This window comes from Chionomys nivalis, chromosome 16 (genome assembly GCF_950005125.1).
Source record: "Chionomys nivalis chromosome 16, mChiNiv1.1, whole genome shotgun sequence".
NCBI classification, from domain to species: Eukaryota; Metazoa; Chordata; class Mammalia; order Rodentia; family Cricetidae; genus Chionomys; species Chionomys nivalis.
In genome coordinates, this window is record NC_080101.1 from 7,818,725 (window position 1) to 7,835,564 (window position 16,840).

At 45.8% G+C, this 16,840-nt stretch overlaps 1 protein-coding gene across 5 annotated transcripts in view; it reads right to left on the reverse strand.

Annotated features, from left to right (window-relative positions):
• The window catches only part of Chd7 (chromodomain helicase DNA binding protein 7), a 179,431-nt gene that overhangs the window by 22,163 nt on the left and 140,428 nt on the right, over positions 1–16,840 (reverse strand). For all 5 annotated transcript variants that reach the window (XM_057790256.1, XM_057790257.1, XM_057790253.1 and 2 more), the window contains exons 13-20: positions 16,177–16,353; positions 11,871–12,014; positions 10,470–10,725; positions 4,721–4,931; positions 3,781–3,976; positions 3,015–3,182; positions 2,494–2,673; positions 58–168 (exon numbers count right to left, since the gene is read on the reverse strand). In XM_057790256.1, coding sequence (XP_057646239.1) covers positions 58–168; positions 2,494–2,673; positions 3,015–3,182; positions 3,781–3,976; positions 4,721–4,931; positions 10,470–10,725; positions 11,871–12,014; positions 16,177–16,353 — 1,443 coding nt within the window. The remainder of the gene's footprint in view (positions 1–57; positions 169–2,493; positions 2,674–3,014; positions 3,183–3,780; positions 3,977–4,720; positions 4,932–10,469; positions 10,726–11,870; positions 12,015–16,176; positions 16,354–16,840) is intronic.

A 16,840-nucleotide genomic window follows, 5' to 3' on the forward strand; every position in this document is an offset into this window, starting at 1 on the left:
CTTTGGGTCCTATGAAGCAGCGGTCTGGGGGGGGGGGGAGGGGGGCTTCTCACTCACCCTCCCATTTAAGGCATCGATGTCCAGTTCAGCCTTCTTAGCCCACTTCTGCCAGAAATTTGGGTCATCCAAAGAAATATCTGTCCTATTTCCAGATACAACAAAGCTGGCCTAGAAGGAGGAAAACATGCATTACTCTGAGATGCCTTTCTCAGAGGCAGGGTGCAAGGCAGCCCTGTTTCCACCGAATATGCACATGTTCATCCTCTTGTGTAAACAGGACAGTGGATGGGAGACTCCTCTGGATATGTCCCACACCTGTTGTAGGTATGGGACAGTACAGCAATGGAGGAAGGCCTTCAACTTGGCTCCAACAAGGTACTGCTCAGAGCAGATCTTAAAAAAAATAATAAAACATCCATTTCCTCTAGAAGAAATTGCCTGAACTGTATTGCAGAGCACTTCTAAAAGAAGAAGAAAGATTGCAGAAATGTTCATGGCAGGTCATATGCAAAGGCCCAGAGGAGAGGACCGAGGAGGAAGGGTCTTAAGGAAAAGTAGCCATGGGCAAGACAGTGAGGGCGGATGCCAGAACAAGGGGCCTTGCATGTGTTGTGGGCAGTCTGATCTCTATCCTGAGGGAAGCAGGGACTATTTAAAAAGAGGGGTAAACTCAAGATGACTACGACCATGCCTAGAACCACCTGGTGCAGACGTTACAGTAACGCTCTCCAGGGTAGAGATCAAAGCACACTGCTCTCACAGATTACACAACAAATAATGACAAAAATGAAGAAACCGAGACTTCCTCAAAGGACGTTTGTCAAAAGGTGAAGTGAACAGAGGTAGAGACCAGCAGAGGTGAAACACCGGAAGGGAAGAAGCCAGGGAGAACTACCATATCCAGCCCTGGCATCTGCATGCCACTCAGATGAGATGAGCTGTCTGCATGCAAACATGCGCATGCTCGCACACATGCTAATCTTGCACAGACCGAACTAAAGTGCATGTGAGGATGGGGGGAAAGTCCTGCAGGAGAAAGAATGAAAGATGTGAGGGCAGAGCCCAGGGAAGAAGCACTCCAAGCTGGGGCGACAGAAGAGCTCAACCCCCCACCCCCACCCCGCATAAACAGGACGGGTTATAAAGGGTGTTGGTGAGAACGTGGGAAACACAACTCTTAACACACAGGTGTGGGCAGGCGACAGGGAACAGCGGCTCTAGAAGACAAACCGGGGTTCATCAATTTCAGCCACCGGGGAAAAGGAAATAAACTTAGCACCAAGCAAACAAACAAGGAACGCTGTCCAGGATGGAGTGAAAGAACTCGGAGCCATAGTGCGCTTCGGGAATGCAAACTCATGCAGCTGCTGTGGAGATTCCTCAACTCACTGGAAAGGGAACTAGGAAATAAACACAGCTACGCCACTGAGTGTATTCCTGAAGGAAGGACTCTAAGTCAGCACCACAGAGACACTTGTAGACCCACGCTTCCCAACAGCCAGGAAATGGAACCAGCCTGGATGCCCAACAACATCTAATCTGATAAAAAAGACTAGCTACACACAATGGAATTTTATTTAGCTGTGAAGAGAAACGAAATCATAACATTGAAGGAAGGTGGACGGAGCTGGAAACCATTATGTTAAGCAAAATAAGGCAGACACAGACAGACACGTAGTCTTCTCTCACATACGAATCTAGATTGTGTGTCTGTGTTCATGTGTGTGCACACACGCACATGCAAAAGTCGAGTCATGAAACGACGGGAAGAGATTTTAAGCAAAAGGGTAAAAAGAATAATGGGACACGTGGGACATGAAGACAGAAGAAGGGGCTCCTGCAGGGTGGAGGGGTCCAGCGAGGGGGTGCGAAGGGCATGGACAGCAGTGGGGGGAGGGGCCACACTGCACAATGACAGGTGTATGATGAAAAGGCCGGAAGAAATTCATTATTTCTATGCTAATTCAAACTTTTCTAATTCATGGAAAAGAAAAGCAAACAAACCCAGTCTGTCAGTTCCTTAAAAGATACAGGTGCATATGTGATGTTTAGGTTTAATCTGGTGAGGGGGCAGACAGCTAACATCACTCTCTAGGAGTTCTCTTCCTGGCATATGCTAAGAACAAGTGAAAATGTGCTCAAGCAAAAGCTACCATGAAAACGTTCAAAAAATTCCAAGTAATCCAGGCAGTAGTAGTGTAAGCCTTTAATCCCAGCACCTGGGAGGCAGAGGTAGGCAGATCTCTGTGAGTTCAAAGCCAGTCTGAACTAGAGAGAGTTCCAGGACGCCAGGGCTACACAGAGAAACCCTGTCTCAAAAACAAACCAACAACAACAAAAGCATGACTTGTGTGTTGGAGTTGCCAAGGAATTAACTGGCCTATAATTCATAACGAAAAGCCAAGGTTCTGCTTATGTCTTGTGGTCCCTCATAAGAACTCCTGAGTTCTAGCACGCTTCTCTAAAGGCCTGGCCCCTTAGGCGGATCCGAACCTTAGCAAACGTGGACCCTTTTCCTTCGGACTCAATGGTAATAGTGTGGGTTCGACGAAGGAGAATCTGGTCAATGTCCTCTTCACAGAACTTCGACCCTTCATCTTCCTCGTCCATAAGTGCACCATAAGCTCCCTTTCGTAGAAGGTCTTCTATCTCCTTCTTGGAAAGCTGTTGAACCTGTTTCAGAGAGAATTTAAGTATTCAAAGGAATATAGAATTAAAACAGAAACTAAACGTCTTAAGATTTACTAATAACAAAGGAAAATGCGATGGAATACGCTTCAGTTTTGAGGTGAAAAAGAGCCAGTAGATCTTGAGTGACACACGCCTTTAATCCCAGAAATTGGGAGGCGGAGACACATGGATGGCTGTGAGTTCCAGGCCAGCCAGAGCTGCACAGTGAGATCCTGTCTCGGGAAAACAGAATGACAAAATCCAGATGCCAAATAATTTCTTACAATCAGATGGCTGTGGCCATTAGCTGGCATGAACACATGGCCCGGGCAGTGGCGTCTTACCCCGTTGGTGGCATTTTCTCTTCCACTCATAGACTGCAGCACGGCTTTATCCAGGCCCAGCTTCAAACTAGCCTTGTCAAACATCTCCCTTTCATAGGAGTTTCTCGTTATCAGCCTGTAGATTTTGACAGACTTGCTCTGCCCTATTCTGTGGCATCGTGCCTGAGCCTGGAGGAAAAAGAAAATCAATGGCTGTTGTGACGAAATATATAGTGGTGTCCTCCCTAAATTTGTATGTTGGAAAGCCGGTCTCAATGTGATTTAGAAGTGGGGATTTAGAGGTGGGGACTTACGGGGTAATTAGGTCATGAGGGTGGTGCCCTAATGAATGGGATTAGCCTCCTAGAAAGAGAGGTAGGAGGGAAGCTGAGTGTGCTTGGAGGAAAATGGCTGTCTGTGCTGAGTTTCTCACCAAAAACCTGATCGTGCTGGCACCCAGACCTCACCCTTCCAGCTCCAGACCCTTGAGAAAGGCGTGGGAATTGTTTAAGCTGCCCAGTCATGTCGTTTTGTTATGGCAGCCAAACGTGACCAACACAGCTAAAGAAGCACTCAGCTCTGGCCAGTTCTAAAACGGCGCATCCCCATAGTTAAAGGGGCACTTTAGAAGGGGTTAAGACATTCAGTGGCTTCCTCTCATACACTGCTGGGCTGATCACTAGGCAAGAGACACCAGCCGAACAGCAACACCAGCTCTCTAGTGTGACTGATGAGTCTTTGCCACAGAGAGTGAGAAGGGGCGCTGGGGCAGCCTGTCCCCGCTTACCTGGAGGTCGTTCTGGGGATTCCAGTCGGAGTCAAAGATGATGCAGGTATCAGCAGCAGTGAGATTAATGCCTAGACCTCCTGCCCTTGTGCACAGGAGGAAAACAAACCTATCGGAATCAGGTTTGGAGAACCTATCAATGGCTGCCTGGCGGAGGTTGCCTCTGACTCGGCCATCGATCCTTTCGTATGGATACCTGGAAATACAGTAGCGAGGTCTGAAAAACAGCTACCGTTTTTCCTTTCCTTTTTGCTTTTAATTAAGTATCCATTGTGGAATGGGCACTCATAAAATAGAAGGAGTTAACAAATAATTTCAGATGAGAGTTGTTTTTCCATACCATTGTCTGAACAATCAAAGAGATTTTTATTTTACTTCCTCTTAAGAAAATAGCTTCTCTGTGAGTTTGAGACCAGCCTGGTCTACAAGAGCTAGTTCTAGGACAGGCTCCAAAACCACAGAGAAACCCTGTCTCGAAAAACCAAAAAAAAAAAAAAAAAAAAAGAAAATAGCTAAATTCTAAAAATATAGTTTGAATTTTAAGTAAGCTTTTCTATCCAAGTTGAATGCAATGAGGGAAAAATTGCTCACTAAAGTATGTGTTGTAAAACAACAAACAGAAACCTCCTACACATGGTACATGCCTTTAATTCCAGCACTAGGGAGGCAGAAACAGATGGATCTCTAAGTTTGAGGCCAGCCTTGTCTACAGAGTGAGTTCCAGGACAGCCAGGGCTACACAGAGGAAACCCTGTCTCAAAAAAACAAACCAAACCAAGTATACAATGGGCTCCTGTAGTCATCACAGAAGTTGCCCTTATGTGATTTTAAAAGGCGAGGTGATACACTGCTTCTATCCACCACCTCTACTGCAAATGTCATTTCTAGGTGACCCAGGAGTCCTGGCCTTTCTCTCTGTTGTTCTGTGCAGTGGCCTCACCGTCTCTGAATGAGATAGTCTTCCAGGATGTCCAAGCAGCGCACCATCTGGGAGAAGATAAGCACCCTGTGGCCACCAGCCTTCAGCTTTGGCAGCAGCTTGTCAATCAGCACCAGCTTGCCAGCAGCCTGGATCATTGCCTGGAGCTGAAAATCTGGAGACTCTGCATTGTGCGTTTCTTTAAACTCTTCCAAAATTTTCTCTTCAGCACCTGCAGAGATTGGACGGCATGATGTGAATACCGTGAAGGGGTTTTATTACCGAAAACAATGGATTTGCTTTCCAAACCCACAACAAACTGGCAAAACCAGAAGAGCCCATTCACATTCAGGAGCAGGAAGCCACCTGCTTCACTCAAAGTTAGACCCAGACACAACTACCGGCCTACAAATAGAACCAGGGTTTTAGGTTCCATATATTGAGACATTTGGGGAAAAGATCCACATTTTTCAACAACCAAATGTTTGCTGTCTATGTTGAAAACAATACAGAACAAAAACAAACAACAAAAGCACGCCCAAAATTCAATAATGGACTCTTAGGCCAGAAATGGTAGAAGCAAGCCACGGGCTGGAAACCAACCTAGTGCCTGAACTGTCCAGAAAGGTGCTGTTTACTAAACAAAACGCAAACAGCGATTCTACCTGAGTTACTCAAACCCTGTGAAGCTAAAACCAGAACCAACTCCAAGGCTTCCCTGCCTAACTTCCTTCTCCCCCATGTTTGCTATTGTGCAGAAACTTGTGCATGCTAGAGGAGCCTCATAAGAAGGGCTTGTTCCCAGTGAAGAAGGCTCATCGCTACCTCCTCCAACTCCTCCACCCCATGGTGTGGCTTCAGGAAGCAGCAGCGGACACTTCTTTCGCTGCTCAGGTAATTTGGCTGGAGTTAAGCAGAGGTGATCTGGCCTCCTCCTAGGCCTCCTGGGCTCCCAGCACATCTGATCTTCAGAAAGAACACCAGTTTCTACCTAAAGGGGTCACTTCTACCACTATGCTGTGCCAGGAACTTAGCCCTTTCTACCACTGGGAGATGGGGATGCAAACGCCTCCCAAAGGCTTCTGAAGGTCGGGGCAGACAGGTCACTGCAGTCAGTCAGGTGGCAGGCACCTCACAGGCAACACAAAGCAAACCCTGCACAGTCCCATTTCCAGGAAAGGCGGTTGGTGAGATTGTCCTTAGGAGGTCATATGCAGAACACCCTGTGATTTAAGAATCATCAAGGGCAGATTAAAGCCACTTGATGTTTGGTCCAAGTGCCAGGCCTTCCCAGGAGCACCTGACCTTTGCACAAAGGCAGACTGGCAGAAAATGCCAACTCTCTGAAACAGGCTAACCCTTACTCCCCGCCCTTGCACATGAACAAAAAGCTGAGATTCAGATTTTTTTTCTGTAAGTGTGGAAGCAACCCAAGGAAAGACAACAAACAAAATGTCGCATCTCTGATTGAAGGGACGGTGTCTCCTACGCCTGAGATCTGTAAACCCAGGTTCTGGATTAGGAAAGCTCTTGTGAGCAGGACAGAAAGTAAATATCATATTAGATCTTTTAGAAAGCTTGCTTTTGTATTTTTTGTGTAATTCATCATAAGATACCTACAATTTAGAAATGAATTTTTTACTTTTAAGATGTTTGGGTGTTCTCTGTCCATGAGGTGTGCAATCCAATCCAAATGAAATGTAATAAAGTTTAAAATAAGTTAATGATCAAGGAATAGTTTTCAAAAATGAGATTTTTACTTTCGAGACAGCAAATGTCACACCTGGAATTATTTTAGTAAAAAAATGAAATATAAATAATTCGAATAGAGAAATCTGAAGTCACTCTAAAATTTTAAATTCAGTAAGAACAAGCAAAATAACTCCTGCCTTTTCAATGAATTTATCGTAAAGTGTGAGTATGCATGCATGCGGGCATGTGAGGGCAGGGACATCAGACCCCTTCAGAGACAGAGCTACAAGCAATTGTGAGCCGCCTCCTGCGATGTGAGCGCTGGGAATTCAACTAAGGTCTCACTCCTAAGTAAAATGCGCTTTAGTAGCTAAGCATCTCTGCATAACCACCGAGCATCTCTCAATAACCACAGAGTTTTCTCCAGCCCCCATGACTTCTTATTTTATAAGAACAGTTAAAAAAAAAAAAAGAAATAATAAATTTTTTTTTTTTTTTGTGTGTGTGTGTGTGTGTGTGTGTGTAGGGTCGGGGGTGGGGGTCAGACAGGGTTTCTCTGTGTAACAAAGCCCTGGCTGTCCTGGAACTGGAATTCAATTTGCAGACCAGGCTGGCCCTGGACTCACAGAGTCTCTGCCTCCCGAGTGCTGGGATTAAAGACATGTACCACCACGCCAGGCCCCTTTACAGTTCTTTCAGTGTTGTATTTAGTATGGCATGTGGAAAGAGAGGAAGGAGAGGGTAGCAATTTCTGCCCTATGTATTACAGTCAATTTTTTAAAGTTTGCAATTAAAGGTTTCTTAAGATGTCAGATTTGGAAACATTAACTGAATATGGGTTGTGACGGACCAGACTACTTAGTCAGCACTGCCCTAATTAAAGCATGGCTGACACTGTATTCATCAGTACGTGATATTGTATTCATCAATATGGCTGACACTGTATTCATCAGTACGTGACACTGTATTCATCAGTATGTGCACAGCAAAGGCAACTTGAAATATGAGTGGAGCTGTCTTTTCTTTTTTTGGTTTTTCGAGACAGGGTTTCTCTGTGGTTTTGGAGCCTGTCCTGGAGCTAGCTCTTGTAGACCAGGCTGGTCTCGAACTCACAGAGATCCGCCTGCCTCTGCCTCCCAAGTGCTGGGATTAAAGGCGTGTGCCACCACCGCCCAGCTTCTGTCTTTTCTTTTCATGTTTTTGTTTGTTTATTTTGCGACAGGGTTTTTCTGTGTAGCTTTGGAGACTGTTCTAAACTCACTCTGTAGACCAGGCTAGCCTTGAACTCAGAGATCCACCTGCCTCTGCCTCCCAAGTGCTGGGATTAAAGGCGTGCGCCACCACCAAGTGGAGTTTTCTTAGCTGCTATTGGGGCAGTGGCGGTAATGTCATCTATGTATACTAGCCATTAGCAAAGAGAAAAATATCTCGTTCTTCCAGCTCTCAAGGACTTGGGACATGCTTCTAGTCCTCTTGTTCTCACGCCAGGAAATCAGAGTCTAGTCGAACAAGGCTTAGGTCAGTAAGAACAGCTCTGCTGAGGCTGTCCAGGTATATACCTGCTAGCACACTGACTAAGTGCCTGCTAGATGCCGGACATTCTTTCCATCACATACGCTTTTGTATTCTGCCCCCCTTCCAGTGGGTTCTCCCATTACGCTCATCTTACCACTTCTACCTAAGCACAGAACTTTAGCTCAACTGGGGCACTTTCCTCTGTCATGACTAGTTCATAATAATTTAATATGTACAATTACAACTTCCTTATGAAAGTTAATTGCGTATAGCAATGGTTCCATGCGAAGTGACACCTTCAGATACTGGATGAGAATGTACCGTTGGTCCTTGGACAGTCTCTGTGAGACAATGTCTCCCTTCCTAAGTTCTCCTGCAGCTCAGAGCCTAGTGTGTGTAGCTGCATTTTTAAAAACCGTACTTTGCCAAAACCAAAACAAAACAGAGGCATAAGGACCCCTGCCTAACAGATGCTTTGTTACTTACTCTAAGGACAGAAACGCTCACGTCAGGGTAGGACAATTAGGACAAACACCTCCAGGAATCCTAAGGGGGTCCGGAAGAAGAGGTACACAGGAGACCCTAGAGAAGAATCAGCCATGGAAAAGACCCACCAGCCATGTTTTGTGGGGAAAACCTCGGCCATGCTCGATGCATACAATTATTCTGAGGGATCACGGAAGACGGAGAGGCGCCGGGGTGGCCATCTCCTCATGGTGCCGAGCAACTAGGATACAGGCCCACCAGCACCAGGAGTCCTCGGGGAGTATTTTCCCCCCTTTTCCCGCTGGAGTAGTTATTGTCTGTTTTCTTCCTATAGGCTATGAATGAAAAAGTGTGTGCACACACCCAGGTGTGTCCTCCACGCACACCAGTAACTTCACTAAGTCCCAGCTCACTGACTGGGTGACACCATAAAGGCTTACAAATGCATAACAGCAAGATTAGGGGGCTTACGTAGTAAACATGCAGCGATCACACACCGGCACTCTTCAGAAAACAAAACCAAAGTCACTACCTTCAAAAGCAGTTCACAGACCTCGCCGCAGAGCAAGTGGCCTCGGGCTCTGTGCTCTGAGGCTGTTGCAGGCAGACACCACTTTCTACACTAACAAGGGCATGCAGGGAGGTCAACAGGTGTACGCTGCACCCATGAGACAGGAAAGGTGAGGAACTTTAGGTCAGCTGACCTTGACTCTCACAAATCAGATGGATGAGGCTTTGTCCTCCCTCACTGCACTGCTAGTCTATTATAAACATCCACAAGAACCCCAGTTACCTGCCAGCACAGCATAAACTGCCCAGATCACAGCCACAGACCCCCCAGTTCATCTGTTTGCTTGTCTGTCTGTCCTTCCATCTTTTTTATATTGCCTGTAATCAGTATCTCTATTATTTTCATTTTTGAGGCAGGCTCTCATGAACAACACCCTCACCCCTTTGCCCTCCCCATGCCTCAAGTTTGCTACATAGCTGACAAGAACCCTGAACCTTGGATCCTGCTGCCTGTACTTCCTCAGTGCTGGGATTATAAGCATGTGATATCACACCTGGCTTTATGCTATGCGCTGGAATGGAACCCAGAGCTCTCAACAGTAAGATGAGACACATCCTCAGCCCCACAGACATTTCTAGTCAGGGCTCAGTTCCAACACCAGCCACGGCTTCCCTCCACCTACAGTCTTTGACGAAAGTAACATGTGACCCCATCTGATGGCATCATAGCTGGGTCCAGTATGTCTGGGGCACAGTCCTGGGTTTCACACATTGCTGTACTTTGGAAGAGGGGATCCCATCTGTTCTTTCTTTGCCTGCATTAGGACTTCAGCCTTAGCACCCCTTTCTTTTCCTAGTCCCGCCTGGCAAAATCCTTGTCTCGTGCATCATTTTTCTCTGAGATTTCCATCTCAATTCTTCTACATCCTGACAGGTCCATCTAAGTCCATACTGGCTGTGCTCGTACAGGCATGGGACACATATCTCCTTAACCATTTTTGGGAGCATTTATAAGTATTTAACCCATGGAAGTCCCATGTCACTATGGAGTAGAAAATGAAGTCTCCATAGGTAACGGGGACAACATAACGGACTTTAAGATTCCTTCCCGTTTTTCAGGAGACACATGCTGGAAGTCTCTAGACTGCAAGGGATTGAAGGCCACTTTTCTACCAGATGCCTGAGGTGGCTGGCAGTGCTGCCCACACGGGGATGCTCTTTAGTACTTGGGAACCAAACACCCACCTCCCTTCTAAAGACCTCACAGGGTTCCCCTGTCTTTAGCAACCCACCCCTCCTAACATCATCCATCCCTGGCAAACACCTGCTTTCAGATGAAGGGGATCAGTAGGAGGGAAGACGGTATGGCGTTTCTGGGTTCATGGGAGCACCGGCCACTAACCTCAGCAACGACAAAGGAGGGCACCCCCTACCTCCATGATCAGATAGGACGGTGACTCGTGCACACCATGAGCACCTCAGTGCAGGGGCAGAGGGGAGCTTCTGAAGCTTGTACCAACCTCCCATCTAACAAGCTCCAGGAGGGCAGGCGGGCGGGCGGGCTTACCATTGATTAGATAGGGGTGATTGCAGCACTTTCTCAGTTCCATCATAGTGTTTAAAAGGTTAGGTACGTTAGCTTGTCCACCACCTTTGGAAAGAAATGTAAAATTCTTCTCAAGGATGGCTCGGTAATATTTCTTCTGAATGTTTGTTAGCTCAACTTCAATAATAGTTTCTTCTTTGGGGGCCAAGTTCTTTTCTACATCCTCTTTGAGACGTCTCAACATCATTGGCTTTAGAATAGCCTGTAGTTTTTGCACCTAAAAAAGGACCTCAGGTCAATACTGGCATCTCCATTTGTTTGGGTGTTAAAACATTCTGGCATATTAAAATAGGGAAGGCTGTCTGGTTGATTTAACATCCACTTTCAGTTTTCAAAGCCTAGGAGGAATGTGAGGCGCTAACCTCTGTGCTGTCCTAAGAGAAACAGAGAAGGCTGGGTGGCTTATGTCAAAGAGAAAACTTCACCTATCCAGAATTTCTGACTAGCTTGAAGGGCTTGAAAACCTCAGAGCTGGTGTTGGGGGAAGTGTGTCTAGTTTTCCTTTTTGTCTAAGCCATGGAGACGAACAGGAAGAGGACAGGAGCAACGCCAGAGGTTTCTGTGCTTCTCTTCCGTTGTGGAAAGAGACACAGAATGAGAGTAAGGGAGCTGGGAGATGTTACTCTGCATCAGTGGCCACACCAAGGAGGGACGTCACCCTCTGACTCTCTTTTCAGCAACTGGCACAGCACTGTGCCCTTAGAGGAGAAACAGAAGAGAGCACGCTTCTGAATCAGAAGGTTTGAGCCACTAAGCTGGAAAGGGGGCAAATAAGCCCAAAAGTTCAAGCTTATAAATTCATTTATTTCAAAATTAGTGAGGTGCAGGTCTTTGCTGGTTCACTGACAGGAGGCTCCCCCATGAACCAACATACGCACACCTCATGCAGTGCGTACGGCAACCAAGTACTTCTCACACACAAGCCCTCTAGTTTCTCCCAGAAATCCAGCTGGCCAGTTGTACCTCCAAGGAAAATAAATAGTCTTGAAGCAGTACAGTTCAGAAATGAGAGTGAGGACCCAAAGCTCCAGTGGACAAGTGATCTCACAAAACCCCTGCGACTTCTGACAAGTACACCTTGCAGAGGCGCTAACCCAGGGGCACAAAACTCTGTGAAGGTTGGGTCTGTAAAAGAACCTGCCTATAAAAACAGAACAGGTTTTTGTGGGAGCTGAGGGACAAACAAGATCACCTTCGTAATGATGACCTGAAGTCCTAGAGAAGGGGACACAAAGCTGTTCGCCAGGGTGGCAAATACTGTGGCCTAATCCTTACATCTTAGAGTCGCAAAAGCCAACGCTTTGCCATTACACGAGCTCATCTTCGGTGTCGTGACCAAAGGCAAAGTGGAGGGGTATGTACCTGTTCTTCTGTTTTCAGATCACCAAATTCTTGCATGAAGGTTGTTTCTGAAGGGAAGCGACTTGGCTCCAAGAAATGGAGCAGGCTGAAGAGCTCTTCCACGGTGTTCTGCAGCGGGGTCCCCGTCAGCAGCACCTTGTGTTCCTAGAAGAATGTGAGAGAAATGGCTTGCCCAACTGGGACAGAACAATTTCCTAAAGCCAATACTTTTCTCTCCGCACCTATACTCCTCTACTTCTGCTCCCTGTGGCAATCAGCATCGGCCATACACACATACACAAGGTGTAGAGCTCAGAACAGAGAGAGAGAGAGAGAGAGAGAGAGAGAGAGAGAGAGAGAGAGAGGCAGGCACGCACAGCTCCTGCTCCAGGTAAACGCAAACGCAGAGCAAACTCTGCGGACTCCTCCCACGTGCCCGGACACTCTCCTTCTTCTGCGTTTCCTAGGCTGATATTGAAGGATGACCGTTTTCTAAGTCTCTCAATATCAGTGGCTTGCTTTCTCACTGTAGTTCAATTTTCCCTAAAGTCCCTAGATGCAGTGACTCGCTCCTTTCTGTTCTCTCCATCAGCAGGACGTTTACCTTTCCATCTGCTTCCTGCATGACTCACGGTAGAGACAAAAGAAGTGCTTCAAGTGCAACAGTGCATGAAAACTGAGTTTGTTCTGCGAAAATTTCCAACTAGCAAAGAGGTCGGCTTAGTTTTAAATACCAAAATCATTAAAAGTCTTTCTTTGGCTAGTCTTTCAGCTTGTGAGCCCCTCTCCAGCTCTTGATGCAGCCATGCCTTCTCTATTTCTACATAGGTAACAGAGATGCCTTCTAGACTGGTCAGGATTAACAACGTTAACTTGCTGTTTTTAAAATGTTTTCTGAGAGAGGATCTGGTGTGTCCCATGCTGGCCTTGAACTTAGCACCCTCCTGCCTCTACCTTTCAGGTGCTAAGATGACAGGCACATATCCCCACACCAGGTTTTTTTGTTGTTGTTGTTTTTTGAGACAGGGTTTCTGTATATCTTTGGTTGTCCTGGAACTCACTCTGTAGACCAGGTTGGCCTCAAACTCACAGAGATCCTCCTGCTTCTGCCTCCTGAGTGCTGGGAGTAAAGGCGTTTGCCACCACCACCTGGCACCCAGGTTTTATATAGCACTTTGGGGGCTGGGTCAAGACAACATAGGGTTTTGTGGATGTTAGGCTCTACCAACTGAGTTACACTCTTAACCCCAAGCTTATGAATTTTAAAAGACTTAATATTTCCTTCTTTGTTTTGGTATTTGATGTATAATACAACAAAATTATTTTAGGAAATGACTACTTCAAAGGTAAGATTTTTCTGGTTTAACTTGAAATCTTACCATGCAGAATCTATGCTCACTAAACTCTCGTGCGATAATTTAAGCAATGGCAGTATCTACCAGGTCTATCTGTCAATCAAGTTCTTTAGCAGTGAGGTGAAGTGGTTCAATGTTTTTGTTCCTTTTTCTTCCCCTCTCTCAGTAGAAGTCTCTGGTTAAGGAAGATGGGTAGATCACCATCGTCATGAGGCTCATAAAGTGTGATCCATTTGCAAATGAATGGAAGGTCTTCTTACTGGTGGGTCACAAGAGCCAGGATCACTGATTTGCCAAAGTCCTGAGTGACTTTATCTGAGAATGATTGAAAGTGCAGTCACAGAATGAGGAGAGATCACTGTGGTGGAGGAATGGTACTGACCGTCTTGGAGCTTTCCCATACCTTTTCTTACTATCCTAAGCTCTGTTAAACACTTTTAAGTACACTTATGTCAAAGTAAACTTATTTGGAAAAAGAGAGCCCCATCTTGGAGTACTGGGCATCATCACCTCCAACCTCAATGGAGAGATAGAGATGCTTCTGCCTTGAAAACACGATCGCTCTCTTTAGTAAGGATGGAGGATGTGTGCTTAATTTCATTTTAGCAACACATTTGTGTGTGTGTGTGTGTGTGTGTGTGTGTGTGTAGCCTCCTGCCAATGAATGAGGAGAGAACAGATTCAATGAAGACCTAGAATAACCTCATGGCAGCCCTCCTGTTGAAGGCATTCCTTCCAGAGTTCTTATGGCGAACCATGGTGACCATCGATACCCCACCACATCTCCATTTCCTTTGCCATGGAGTAGAAGAAGATACCCAGAGATCCTCTTTGACTTGGAGATCATCTTCAGCAAGTGCATGCTTATCCCAACTCAGTCTAAGCCGGCAACAGTGCTCCCTAAGGTGTATGCACAGGGCTCTTTCTTGCTATTTGACAATGGTAAGCATATAGGCTAACATGACTTTGAAGGTGGGATTTAAGCAATCAGCTATTCTGCACTACATAAATAAAATGATATTTTGAATTTGAACAACAATAACATATTCTACCTTAAAAAGCATCTCTTCTGAGATAAGTCTTTGGAGGTTTCCAGAGCTTTAGCCAAAATGTGTTATAGGCACACTGGCCATGACAGTCATAACCTGCAACTGGTCTCCCACAGCAAGGGACAGCCTCAGCCTCACCCTGGCTAACTCAGTGAGGAAAATATTATTTTCCTACGTGATATCATGCATAAAAGATAAATAAATATTTGGATATGTAACAGAAAAGTTATTTCTATTCCAGATTCTAATCCATTAATAAAATGTTAGTTTCCAAAACATCTCAAAGCAAGTGAATTTTTTGATGCTGACGGGGTAAATTAATTTTTCTCAGTAACAAAGGGGTGTTTTACAATGAAACTCTACTATTTTGAGACATGGGAACTAACAATAAAATACAACTTAAGACAAACTCAGTCACATGACTTTAAGCCTTCTGAAAGGGACCATGAGACTGTCTCTTAGTGAATTGCCATGAAGGCACATTCCTGCTCTGAAGATAAGTTAGACAGGTCGTGAACATGTAAGTTTACCTACAACGAAAGAATTACTGCACCACACTGCCCAAGTGTTGCCTGGAGAAACCAAAGACAGCTAGGAACTGTTCCTTCTATAAAATACCTCGTCAAGACTTTTCTCTGTTTCTAAATGTTCATGCTGCTTTGTGGACTGGCTACCAAAATTGGTGAACTGCTTTACAAAAAACTTAGGACAATGTTAATAAGTTCTTTACTTGACAGGAAAAAGGGTAATGCTACCCTACGTAGAAAAAACAAATCGGTCAGACTTCTTCCTTTAAGCAAAATTAATTTCACCTGTTTGTGATTAAAAGAAGGGCTTGTTAGTCCCTTGCAAAACTCTGACAGAAGGCTCTGAGGTTCTTTTCAGCAGTTGAGGTCTTCAATAAATGTGGACAGCCCCAAACATGCAGAAAGTCTCCTCCACTCTCAATATTGAGTGACCTACAGAAGTTCTTTAGTTTCTTGAAATTAATCAAATCTGCCAACACAATTTAAAAAGAAAGAACAACTTTCTTTCCTTTACAGCTGTACATTAGAAATGAGGGGCAGGGCTAGTGAGATGGCTTATTGAGTAAAGGCACTTGCTGCCAAACTGACAACCTGAGTTCCTGTGCCAGAACCCCCGTGGTGCAGAGAACCAACGAAGCTCGCCTCACACTTCCATGGTACCACGGTGTCTGTCTCTCTGTGTGTGTGTGTGTGTGTGTGTGTGTGTACACTCAACACACGAGTGAACAAATGTATGGGAGGGGTAGAGAGAGGGACATGCATGGTCAGGCTGTGCTGCCAACTCTAGATTAAGAAGGAACTGAAGAGCAACTCAAGCAGCAACTGCTGGCACAGGACTGCACACACAGTAGCAGGCACAACCAGGAACCAGATGCTGCTATTCTGACAATATACCTGTGGCAATTATTCCTAAAGGAAAGAAAAATCTTAGCACACCAAAGGAGAAACACGTGGCTATTTCTTTGGAGACTGTAAGATCACAAGCTAAGCAAGATTAAAAAAAAACTCAGAATCAATGCAAGATCTTCGATATCTCAAGCCTTTCAGCATCTATACAAACTGAAGGGATGGCTCAGCAACCAACTCACTGTGTACATACAAAACTGGCCCCAATGGGACAAAACCACATGCTTGGGAACACAGCTGGACTGTCAGTCACCACAGTGGCAACGTTAGGCTCAAAAGGTAATGGCATGGCAGATACTTGGTGAAAATATCACGGCTCTACTCTGCTGTGATACCAGCAAAGCGGTAAGGAGGAGCAGGGGACAGCAGCTTGGCTGCTTAGTAGCTAAGTAGCTTAGCTTAGGAAACTGACAGGCTCGGCATGCGCCCTTCACAGGCCACACAAGACTCAAGCTACGGTGCAGAGGCCACGCCATCGAAGGTCACTAACCAAGTCCATCATCTTCAGTCCTTCCAGCAGCTTGCAGTTCCTGTTCTTCAGCCTGTGGGCTTCGTCGATGACCACACAGCGCCAGGGGATACTGCGCAGCTCAGGACAGTCCGTCAGGATCATCTCGAAAGTAGTGATGATGGCATGAAACTTATAGGACCCCTTTATCACTCGACCCTATAGGAACAAGTCAGAATGATCACACAGGAGAGACTACGTTGGTACAGTGGACGATGAGGATAACTAGGCTGCTAAGATCTACGTACTGAACCCCTGGAGACCTCTTATTTTAGGTGGCACATTCTGTTTTCAAGCTATTTATCAGACTGGAGCTATATTGGCTAAAACAATTTTCAAATATTTCCTTCTTTTTTTTTTTTGGTTTTTCGAGACAGGGTTTCTCTGTAGCTTTGGTGCCTGTTCTGGAACTAGCTCTTGTAGACCAGGCTGGCCTCAAACTCCCAGAGATCCACCTGCCTCTGCCTCCCGAGTGCTGGGATTAAAGGCGTGCGCCACCACCGCCCGGCTCAAATATTTCCTTTTTAAACGAAACTAGAGAAGCGCTAGGAAAAGCTGAGTCAACTTGCCATAGAAATCACATGGAGTGAAGTGCCGTTAAGAGCATGCGGTCTCGTCACAGCCCGCAGAACTCAAGAGGTGTAAG